Source organism: Trichechus manatus, unplaced genomic scaffold (genome assembly GCF_000243295.1).
Source record: "Trichechus manatus latirostris isolate Lorelei unplaced genomic scaffold, TriManLat1.0 scaffold00041, whole genome shotgun sequence".
NCBI classification, from domain to species: Eukaryota; Metazoa; Chordata; class Mammalia; order Sirenia; family Trichechidae; genus Trichechus; species Trichechus manatus.
This window is the reverse complement of record NW_004443977.1, coordinates 803,875-816,149: the sequence shown is the minus strand read 5'-3', so window position 1 is coordinate 816,149 and position 12,275 is coordinate 803,875. Positions and strand designations below refer to the sequence as shown.

General features: G+C 39.4%; 1 protein-coding gene across 1 annotated transcript in view; it reads right to left on the bottom strand.

Moving 5' to 3' along the window:
- UNC80 (unc-80 homolog, NALCN channel complex subunit) overlaps window positions 1–12,275 on the bottom strand; it is a 212,710-nt gene that overhangs the window by 49,778 nt on the left and 150,657 nt on the right. The window contains exons 37-43 of the mRNA XM_004376376.3: window positions 11,059–11,242; window positions 9,425–9,519; window positions 8,254–8,343; window positions 7,254–7,355; window positions 6,351–6,531; window positions 4,679–4,947; window positions 2,688–2,822 (exon numbers count right to left, since the gene is read on the bottom strand). Coding sequence (XP_004376433.1) covers window positions 2,688–2,822; window positions 4,679–4,947; window positions 6,351–6,531; window positions 7,254–7,355; window positions 8,254–8,343; window positions 9,425–9,519; window positions 11,059–11,242 — 1,056 coding nt within the window. The remainder of the gene's footprint in view (window positions 1–2,687; window positions 2,823–4,678; window positions 4,948–6,350; window positions 6,532–7,253; window positions 7,356–8,253; window positions 8,344–9,424; window positions 9,520–11,058; window positions 11,243–12,275) is intronic.

Here is a 12,275-nt window from a genome sequence, read left to right as displayed (position 1 = left end):
TTTAACACTTTGAAGAGGTCTTTCGCAGCAGATTTGCCCAATGCAGTATGCCGTTTGATTTCTTGACTGCTGAGTCTGTGGGTATTGATTGTGGATCCAAATAAAATGAAATCCTTGGTAATTTCAATATTTTCTCTGTTTATCATGATGTTGTTTATTGGTCCAGTTGTGAGGATTTTTATTTTCTTTATGTTGAGGTATAACCCATACTGACGGCTGTGGTTTTCAATCTTCATCGGTAAGTGCTTCAAGTCTGCTTCACTTTTAGCAAGCAAGGTTGTGTTATCTGCATACCGCAGGTTGCTAATGAGACTTTCTCCAATCCTGATGCCCCGTTCTTCTTCATATAGTACAGCTTCTTGGATTATTTGCTCAGCATACAGGTTGAATAAGTATGGTGAAAGGATGCAACCCCAAAGCACACCTTTCCTGACTTTAAATCACGCAGTATCCCCTTGTTCTGTTCAAACAACTGCCTCTTGATCTATGTACAGGTTCTTCATGAGCACAATTAAGTGTTCTAGAATTCCCATTCTTCCCAATGTTATCCTTAATTTGTTATGATTTACACAGTAGAATGCCTTTGCATAGTCAATAAAACCTAGGTAAACATCTTTCTGGTATTTTCTGCTTTCAGCCAGGATCTATCTGACATCAGCCATGATATCCCTTGTTCCACGTCGTCTTCTGAATCTGGCTTGAATTTCTGGCAGTTGTCTGTAGATGTACCCTGCAGCTGCTTTTGAATGATCTTCAGCAAAATTTTACTTGCGTATGATATTGTTAGATAATTTCCATATTCTGTAGTGTCACTTTTCTTTGGAATAGGCATAAATATGGATCTCTTCCAGTCAGTTGGCCAGGTAGCTGCTTTCCAAATTTCTTGGCATAGATGAGTGAGCACTTCCAGTGCTGCATCCGTTTGTTGAAGCATCTCAATTGGTATTCCATAAATTCCTGGATCCTTGTTTTTCGCCAATGCCTTCAGTGCAGCTTGGACCTCTTCTTTCAGTACCATCGGTTCCTGATCATATGCTACCTCCTGAAATGGTTGAACATACACCAGTTCTTTTTGGTATAGTGACTCTGTGTATTCCTTCCATCTGTTTTTGATGCTTCCTGCATCATTTAATATTTTCCATGTAGAATCCTTCAATATTGCAACTCAAGGATTGAATTTTTTCTTCAGTTCCTTCAGCTTGAGAAATGCCGTGCTTGTTCTTCCCTTTTGGTTTTGTAACTCCAGGTCTTTGCACATGTCATTATAATACTTTACTTTGTCTTCTTGAGCCACCCTTTGAAATATTCTATTCAGCCCTTTTACTTCATCATTTCTTCCATATGCTTTAGCTACCTGATATTCAAGAGCAACTTTCAAAATCTCTTCTGACGTCCATTTTGGTCTCTTCTTTCTTTCCTGTCTTTTTAATGACCTCTTGCTTTCTTCACGTATGATGTCCTTGATGTCATTCCACAACTTATCTGGTCGTTGGTCACTAGTGTTCGATGCCTCAAATCTATTCTTGAGACGGTCTCTAAATTCAGGTGATACATACTGAAGGTCGTACTTTGGCTCTTGTGGACTTGTTCTAATTTTATTCAGCTTTAACTTGAACTTGCATAGGAGCAATTGTTCCAAAGTCAGCCCCGGCCTTGTTCTGACTAATGATACTGAACTTTTCCATCATCTCCTTCCACAGATGTAGTCGATTTGATTCCTGTGTCTTCCATCTGGTGAGGTCCCTGTGTATAGTCGCCGTTTATGTTGATGAAGAAGAGTATTTGCAATGAAGAAGATGTTGGTCTTGCAAAATTCTATCATGTGATCTCTGGCATCGTTTCTATCACCAAGGCCCTATTTCCCAGCCAACTACCAATACTTCTTCTTTGTTTACAACTTTTGCATTCCAGTCACCAGTAATTATCAATGCATCCTGATTGCATGTTTTGGCAGTATGTGAACTGCCAAAAAAATTCATGCCAATGGCTTCTCTGGTCTAAGATGATGGGACTCAGAGTTCCAAAGAGAAATTTCCATAATGGATTGGTTAAATACTTCAAATATGTTTGGGGAGCAGATTCTTATTTTAACAACTCTTAGAATTTCACAGGTTCTATTTGATAATTTATTTCCAACATGGAGGTATTTGCCATTTTGAACCTATTTAAAATGGCCTTTATACATTCACTATGACCACAAATACTTATTAAATTCCTACTGCATGCCAGGCACCATTATATGCACTGAGGTTATAGCAAAGAAAAAAACAAAATAAAACAAAAAAACTCCAAAACCAAACAAAAACAAGCACACAAGTAAACAAAAAAACAGACCAAGGTTCTGTTTTCATGGAGCTTAGCTTATATTGGTAGGGTGTGGTACAAATATATAATAATGAAACAAATAATGTATAACATGTGAGAAGGTGATAAATGCTCTGAAGAAAAATAAAAATAAAGCAGGGTAAGTGGTACTGGGTGATGGAAAGGAATGAAAATCAGGAAACTTTCCTTTTATCATTTTCTACTTTCCACCTCTTTTATTGAGCATAAAAACTGAAGAGATAATCTATCTATATCCTAGGGGCTGAGATAAGCATCAGTCACAAGAGAACTGCCTGTCTTGTTGAACAGCATTGATTTATGGCGTTCATGCCCCATTGGTTGAAGAAAGAGACCTTACTTACAGGAAACTCCAGGAGAGGGGCTACACTAGCAAATAGCTGGAGTACAAAGGGCTTCCGGTGTAGAATGTAGAACTGGTGGCAGGCAAATTCAATGGCTTGACGCAATTGGGGATTGCTTTCATAGTCTGAGTACACCTATGGAAAAATGCCACATATTCAGAAAATGTCTTAACAGACTATCAAAGTTGCATTTGCGCTTTAAACCCATAGCCGTGAGATTGTAGGGAGAGAAATGACTAACTTCATAGACAGGTTGAAACCCATTGCCATCGAGTCAATTCCAACTCAGCAACCCTATAGGACAGAGTAGAACTGCCCCATAGGGTTTCTAAGCTCTAATGGAAGCAGACTGCCACATCTTTCTCCCGCAGAGTGGCTGGTGGGTTCAAACCGCTGACCTTTTGGTTAGCAGCCAACTGCTTAACCACTGTGCCACGAGGGCTTCTTGGACTGGTTGAAGGGGGGGTATAAAACGTTATAAAGTTTCTAGACAGCAATTTGGTAGCATACATAAAAATCTTAAAATATCTTAATGTTCTTTTTTCAGAACATTTGTGAGTAGAAATTTATCTCAAGAAAAGAATTACACAAATGTACAAAGATGTATATATAAAACAACTGCTGTTAGTTTATTTATAATAGTGGGAATTTTGAAATGAATTATTCATCAATATGGATTGGTTAAGTGAATTGTGGTACATGTATACAAGGGAATAAGGAACTCTGGTGGTGCAGTGGTTAAGTGCTCGGCTGCTAACATAAAGGTGAACAGTTTGAACCCACCAGCTGCTCCATGGGAGAAAGATGTGGCAGTCTGCTTCTGAAAGATTTATAGCCTTGGAAACTCTATGGGGCAGTTCTACTCTGTCCTACAGGGTTGCTATGAGTTAGCAATGACCCAATAGCAGTGTGATTTTGGTTTTATACAAGGGAATACTGTGCAGTCATTTAAAATGATGATGCAAATCTAAATGTAGTTATAGGAGAAGATGCCGATAGTCTTAATGTTACATGAAAAAGGTAGGTTACAAAGTTGAACATACGGTATGCTCTCACTTTTTTTTTTAAAGATGTGGTGTGTGTGTGTGTGGGTGGGTGGGTGTGTGTGCGCACGCGTGCGCAGAATAGAAAGAAGGCCAGGAGTTCAAGAAATGTAAACAATGATTATATCTGGGAGGGAGGTTTATATGTAATCTTTATTTTATTATTTAAACTTTATTCTCTGAATTTCATAATGAGCATTTATTGCTTTTTGTAATCAGCTAAAGGTTATAAAAATCAGAGAAGATTGCAGCTATTTAAAAATAGCTCAGAGAGCCGTGGTCATATTAAAAGTCAATTGCTTGCTTCTATAGAGTTAGCCCTCTTTACAGAGGCATGTATTCATTCTGTCATTTTTATTAAAACTTCTGTAAAATAGAGAACTAGGATGCACCCCCAGTCCCTCCTGGACTTTATCCAGTACTCCTGAGATGGAGCCAGCTATACATTAGACATGAGTAAATAGAAACTAATCCTACTAAATTCAACCCTTTCCAATCCCACTGTACCAAATCTAACGGCAATAAAAATCTCTGTACAGATAAGATCAGAGAACCTCTTGTGCGAACATCAGTTAAACAATTGTCATATATTTGGCTAAAAAAGCAGTGGTTCTCAAACTTGCTAGAGCATCAGGACCACCTTGAGGTCTTGCTAAAGCACAGATTGCTGGGTCCTGACCTCAGAGTTTCAAGTTCATTAGGTTTCGGATGAGGACTAAGAACGGGTATTTCTAACAAGTTCCCAGGTGATGCTGATGCTGCTGGTCCAGGACTATGCTTTGAGAACCACCGGCCTAGAAGAAATAGGAAAGCATGTCCCAGGCCTGGGGGAACTCAGGCCAGAGCCAGGGATTGCAAATGCTTGGGCATTTGTAGAGGGGTTTCACTTGCTGCCTCTTGTCACAAAAGAAGTTATAGATTGGGTTAATGTTCTGGTTGGGGAGGCACCTGCAGCATGGTGGGGAGAATCCACTGGTAGCCGCTGAGAGAGAAGAGGTGATTGAAATGCACAGCAGTGTTGATGACAGTGGCCGCATACTGCCTGAGCAGGGCACTGTCTTCTGGGTGGAGGATCAGAGCCCCATTAAAAACGTTGAGGAAAAGCATGATTTCATCACCCCAGGGAAACTCGCTCGGCATGCCCAGGAACATCTCCTCCAGGAGCTGGATCCACAGGCTTTTCTGAAGAGTGTCGAGGCCAAATAGTTCCTTCCCAGCTGTGAGAATAGAAAACAGCAGAGACAGAATTAGCCCCACGCTGATCCTGTAACAGTGAGAGGGTGATCAAGCCCGAGGGCACTGCTGTTTTCCATTTGTCCTGACTTGGGGATCTGGAGATCTACTGCTGAAATGCTTTCCAGCACGATAGTGCCTGGCATTGGAATAACACTTCCCAGTTCTCCGAGGACTTTCATCATCACCTCTTTGATTCAACTCTGTGGGCAAAACAGGGCAGGTGTTTTTGCTGTTGAATAAGCTGTGGCTTTGAGAAAAAATAAGTTAATTCAGCTAGAAAATGGCAGGGCTGGTATATTAGTTCTCAGACTTCCAATTCCTGGTCAGACTAGTACTCTTTCAACTATAGCTCTGTGGCTTCTGGATGAGGAGGCTGAGGCAACGGGATGCGAATTTAAATAAGTTGCTCCAAATTAAATTAATAACTGAGTAACAGAGCCAGGATTCAAATCTGGGTGTTTCCCTCTCTCTCTGTTTTTCTGTCTCCTTCTCCCTTCTTTTCCCTCTCTATCTCTTTCTCCCTCTCTGTCTCTCTCCAGGTATAATTTACATAGAATACACAAATCTTAAATGTAGAGTTCGATGAATTTTGACAAAAATATACACTAACGTAACCAACACTCCAAACAATGTATGGACAATGTTCATCATCCCAGAAAGTTCTCATGCCTCTGTCTAAGAAATTCGCCCCTTTAACCCAGAGGCAACCACTGTTCTGATTTGTCACTGTAGATTAGTTTCGTTTATTCTTGAACGTCATATAAATGCTTTTCTTTGCTCCTCTAACAACACCATATTAATCCCTCAACTGCTCATGATTTAGCTTAGAGCAGTGGTCTCCAAGTTTGGTCCCTATAGTAGCAGCATCAGCATCACCTGGGAACTTGTCAGGAATGCAAGTTCTTAGGCCCCATCCTAGAGATACTGAATCAGAAACTGGGCGTGAGGAGGGTAGAGCCCAGCAATCTGTGTTTTAACAAGTCCTCTAGGTGATTCTAATGCCTGCACAAGTTTGAGGACCACCATATTAGGGAACTATTTGCTGATTAAGATGCTCTTCAGCATGAAACAAAACAAAGGCGTGACAGGGCTTCCGACCAGTTCCTTCAGGTTTGAACCCCTGCTGAGAATTTGCATTTCTAACAAGTTCACAGGTGATGCTAATACTGCTGGTTAGGGACCAATTCTGAGAACCACTAGTAGAGCAGTATTTCTCAAAATTTATTATACATAAGAATCACCTGAGAATCTTGTTAAACTGTACTTTCTGATTCTGTATATCTGGGGTGGAAATGCACATTCTTAGCAGGGGTTCGAACTGTAACGAATCGGTTGGAAGCCCTGGAGAAGAAGCCCAAGAGAGGAAATGCTTCTTTCTTGATACCTTGAGGATCACTGAAGAGCGAAAATTCAGCATCAATAGCACTTCGAGGGAATGAGGGCAGTCTGAGGAGGTCTTCCTGAAGCATGGAGACATGGGACTGTTTGTGGGCTGTAGGGATCTTCTGGGTAAGGGAGATGAGAAACAAAACCCGCCCTACTTCCTCCAGCTTCCGTGTGAACACCTTGAGGGAAAACAGAAGCAGAAGAAATCAGAATTAGCAACGCTGATATTACGAAGTGAAGAAACTGAAGTAAAATCTTAAATGGCTAACTGGGCTCATAAAATAAGGGGGTGGTAAGTGAAATGGAGGAGAAATGCTTTTTTTTCTCTTTACCACATAGAAGTGCAAACAATACTTAATTGACTCTCACTTCCTGCTTTTGTATGCTCTACATAAGGAAGTTTTTCTTATGGAGTTTGCAGGCTGGAGGGGCACAGGGCAAGTATTGTCAAGATATTAAATAGAACCCATTTGTTTGGATGTTGTAATATGGAAGGCCTTCTCCCACGGGGAAGTCAGTCAGTTCCAATTGCTTCTGTCATTTCTATTGATGCCTAAAGCTGTTTCCTGTCAGTTCTAGGCTTAGTATCCTTGATGCAGAAAAATTTAAAATATCAAGTATCATGAAATTCTTGTTAAGAGGTTTTATTAATGATAAATGAGTGCAATACATAGATAATATTAAAATTGTTAACATTTTTAGAATTGTGTACTATAGTTATATTTTACATGAAAACAGTGAATTTCCTTAAGATCAAAGTCCAATTTGAGATCAGATACATGACCAATGACCCATCCACTCTCTCTAGAGAGGATCATAACAGAAGACAGAATCTCATGGTTGGCAACACACAGATAATCAACTCTAACAACATGACAAAGCCACTGAGGTGGTCAGGCACCTGTTTCTGAATGAGTTCCTGTCCCTTCTCTGGATGCATATGGACAAGGTTCAGCTGTGGAGACACTGACCTCCGAAAAGGATAAATATCCCGAACATAGGTCTGTGGTTGGAGAACAGGAAGAGAAAAAGAGTTCAAAGGATGGAATTTTACTCTCATTTCCTCTTCACCCAAAAGTCAAACCAACATTCATTTATCTTTCAGTGGTTTTGATTCTTGCTACTTTATGCTCACCAGTTCTACAAAAACCCAGGGAAGGGTAAACTCACTTCTCAGGAAAGTTCAAACCACCTAGGCTAAGTATGCTTTCCAACCACAAAGGTGATATTCCAGGAGCGAAGGGTCCAAAGAAAATTTACTAAAAGATATTCTGGAAGAAAAAGGTGACATCATTGGTCTTCCTGAGGTGTCCTTTTGCTCAGGGATCAAGCCACCATGGTCATGTTTAACTTAATAAAGAGAATCAGAACAGCATAAAAATTCTAAATAGATACACATATTTATTATAACACATAGTTATTATATTTAAAAAAACCCTTGCCATCGAGTTGATTCCAACTCATAGTGACCCTATAGGACAGAGTAGAACTGCCCCACAGGGTTTCCAAGGAGAAGCTGGTGGATTCAAACTGCCAACCTTTTGGTTAGCAGCCAGTCTCTTAACCACTGCACAGTTATTATATGGCAATTTAATTTTTTATTTAGATGTAATAATGAGTAACTAAGTGCTTTACCTGGCTTATCTCCTTTAATTATTAAAACTACTCTATAAAATAGATACTAATATCATCACCTTCATTTTACAGATGAGGAAGCTGAAGTGTAGAAAGGTAAAGTAGCTAGTCCAAAGCCAGCCACTAGGACAGTAAGGTAGTGTGACCCAAGTGGCCATGCTCTTAACCTCTAAACAATTATGCATCCTTGCGCATGAGCTGCACTCAGGAAATGCATGTGAGTTTTGATACCACTCAATTTAAGTGTCATTACTGTACAGTCTTACCTTGTTATAGTGGATAAGATTCCATCGTTTATCCATGAGAAAATAATGTGTCGACTGGGATTCTGGGATATTAAAAAATTCCAGACATTCCTAGAACAATAATGCCAAATTTCAGTAAATGTTCACTGAGAAGAGAGAAATTGAGTGGTTGTTGAACTTTGCTTCATTGGGCCTTAAAGGTTTTATGAAGATGTCTAAGTGAGGGCCTGACAGAGGCTTAACAATCCCTTGTAATGAAATAAAATCCAAAGTTTTACAAAGCTAAGTTTTTCAGAGGCATTTTCTACTTATGTCTAAGACCAGAGCTGTGTTACAGGTAATCAGATTACCAAAAGTATGGACTTTGGATAAGAGGGGGAATCACAGTACTAGTTTACTGATTACCTAAAACACCATGCAAACATGTACAGCTAAGGATTGCATTTATTTTGAGAGGCATAATTGCCATAATCATTAGAAGATACTTTCTTGACTTACCTGATTTATTCTAAGATAAATATTTTATGCTTTTGCAATATTTTCTGCTACTGGCAAGTCAAGTTCAACTAGATACCACATAAAAAGTCACTGGAATGGATTATGAGCTGATAGGTAGCATTTGCTCCATGATCTAGGTGTGCAAACCCAGGACACCTCCAGAACTACCACAAGGGATTCCAAGCAGGAGTTTACAGCATTCCAAGAGGAGTTAGGGCTGCACGCCAGAGGAGTTAGGGCTACACACCAGAGGAGTTAGAGGTACACACCAGAGGAGTTAGGGATACACACCAGAGGAGTTAGGGATGCACCCCAGAGGAGTCAGGGGTACATACCAGAGGAGTCAGGGGTACACACCAGGGGAGTTAGGGGTACACACCAGAGGAGTTAGGGGTACACACCAGAGGAGTTAGCTAGGGATACACACCAAGATTGACATTGTTGTTTTAGCTGAGAGAGAAATTGCATGATTTTGCCTGCTTCATTGCAGAGCTAAAATGTCAGTAAAGTGGGGAAAACTTTGCAATGAAATAGAGAAAGTACACAACAGTGGGGCAGTTTGTAGAAGCAGTAAAGAAATGCAAATATTCATTTGAAGAGACAAAAATGGCATTTAATTCTAAGATGGCTGTTCATTGCAGTGGCTATAGGCATTGTGCATAAAAAAAACACTTCTGTCAAAAGTCATTCCTACCTTCAACAGGGCTTCAAATTGAGTGTCTTCATGGACTGGTAACTGGGTTGGGATATCACACTCATTCTGTCCATGAACCACCAAGGTTTTGGTACCTACAGTCGATAAAAATCGTAATACACTTACTTCTACTCTAGAAAAAGTCGTATTTAAGACAAGAAATATTAAAATACTATCAACAAGCCAGTACTGTAATTATTACTATTGAGTGCCTAATGTGAGCTTTGTATTGACTAACTGCACTTCTTTATTTATACTTAAATATGTATTTTAAATATTTTCACTTTTTATTAAATAGTGATAGCTTGCCATTTATAAAGTTTCCAGTACTGAGTAAGCCTTTTACATGCAAAATCTTATTTAAATCTGACAGCAGCAATATGACATGGGTATCACTCTTTTCATTTTATGAACAAAGCAACAGAGAAGATGAGTAACTTACTCGAGGACACATATTTATTTAGTGGAAGAATTAGAATTCAAACCCTAAGTATTGCAACAAGTTATATATCCCTATATTTTAAATGAGCTGATTAGGCAATGAAGGTTGAGAAAATAGAAACAGTGATATTAGCAAAACTAAAACAAGGACATGAAATGTAGTTTAAATTTACATTTTCTCTATTTTATTTGGCTGGTGAGACAGTATCTATTCGACTTCACTCATTAATTACAAACCTTGGTGAATATTATCTTTTACCTTGATATTTAATGAGTTGTTTCGAATACATATCTGACAATATGAGTTTCTTTGGTATAATTAAAACTGATCACTTTTTTGGATAATCGACAGAACATGTAAACACACAACCATTTATTGACTACTTATCATGAGTCAGGTACCACATACCGAAACTCATTTACTCCTCATGATTATGAAGCAGGGATTATGTCTCCATTTTACACATAAGGAAAGGAAGCTTTGAAAAACGCAAATCCTAGTTACACAGCTAACAAATGGAAGTGCTATGATTTTAGCACAGGCCTGCTTACTGCCACAGCTTATGTTCTTCTCTATCCATAATTTTGTCTTTCTCTTTATTTCACTACATATATCATCTCATATTTTCTTAGCCACCGTATGAGGATAAAGGATTTGGCAAAATCTTCATCTTAAGGAACAAGAAGATATCTAAAGTGAAAAGGGACTGTAACTAGAGTTTACATCACACTTCATGTTCTTTTGTAATTCCCCTTCTTCCTGCTTTTGCCTTTTTCAATTTTCCACAAAGCCGCCTCTCATTGAGTTTACAAAGGACTGGGGTCCATGCCATGCAAACAATATTATTCTCCTCACAGTGCCAAACATTCACTCAAAAAGACTTTCAGTTCAGCTGGCCCTCTGAGATAGACTTAAATAAATCTTCAACCTTGGCAACCCTTCAAGGACTGATTCACGTGGATCTCAGTTCTGATGTCTCCCTTTTAATGGGCAACTGCTGACTTTTTAAAGGGTCTATTGTATTTCTTCAGATTATATTAAACAAAAATTCTTTGAAGCACTCCATACTAGGGGGTCAGAACTTTGAAAATTTTCTCATGAATGAAAGAGCCTCTTGGTCTTTATAAAAGGTATTTATACTCTAAAAAAAAAAAAAAAGTTATCATGTCACCCCAAAGCACTAGTGGATTACCTGGCATTGAAGCAGTCACCAGAAGCTTTACCTCACATTGCTCCTTCTTCATCGTCTGCTTGAGGTCCTTGAAGAAGAGGCCTTCCACATAACCCACCACCTCCCATAGGAAAGTCAGAGTGGCTGAAATGGCATCCATCCCCCACTCACAGGGGGTCCGCACAAAGTACATGATTAATCCCACCTAAAAGGTGTAGAACAGGAAGCGTTCACTAGGCCACAATAACCCAGAACTCACATTCTCATTTGTTTTTTTAAATTAAACTTTCTTTTGTGTTTTGGTATTCTCTGTCCAAATGCTTCTCTCACACTTTTAATGGCGGTAACTGGAGAGGGAGTAATGGGAAAACTGACCAGAACAGATTGTAGTACATTTTTATCTATCACTAAAATTGCAAGTTTTTAACAGGAAAGCAGAATATAATTTTTTCCGGTGTTGGGTCACTTGATAGCTCAGTTACGTAGCCTACCCTAAATTAATGTATATGATGTTTGTCCAAACTTTATTTGTAGCTCTTAGATTATGTCTGAGAGCATTCTGCTTGCCGGAGTTAGTGGACTTCAAAATTTTTGCTTGTGTGTCTTCTAAAGTAATTTTGAAAAACTTTGTGACATTTTGTGCATTTTTGAAGTTGACATTTAAAATGTCTTATCATAGGTTTATTTTTTGTCAATAATAGTCTATGCAAAGCATCCATCTGCCTGTGGCTTGGGGGAAAGTTAGGGTTTGGATAGAAAATGGAAAGACAGAAATTTATATTCAGCCTCTAACATGCAAAATAAGATTATACAGCAAGGCCAGAGTGTTGCCTTTTCTCTATTAGCTTATCAGTTCCCTAGCCAGGAGGATTTATGTCTACTGTTAAGGCTTATCCCCTTCTTGTCCCAGGGCTAAAGGATGGAGGAGAGAAATGGCTCAAGTAAGCCTTTCTCCCCATTCAGTCACCCAGGAAATGAGCAGGTACATCGGTAAGTGAAGGTAACTTCACTCTTTGTTAGGGTGTTTGCCAGGAACTCACCTCAGAGCCTCTGCGTACCAACCTGGAGGAAATGTAAACTTGGCAGAGTGCATACTTAGACTGAGGGAGGCCCTGACATTTGGCTTCACTAATCCACCTTTGGCTTTTGCGTGATGTGGACAGGATTAGAAGTAATGGAAAGTTTAGCTGGAGAGTTTTCCAAGTGGAATCACCACAGCAGGGTGTCACTGAGCAGGA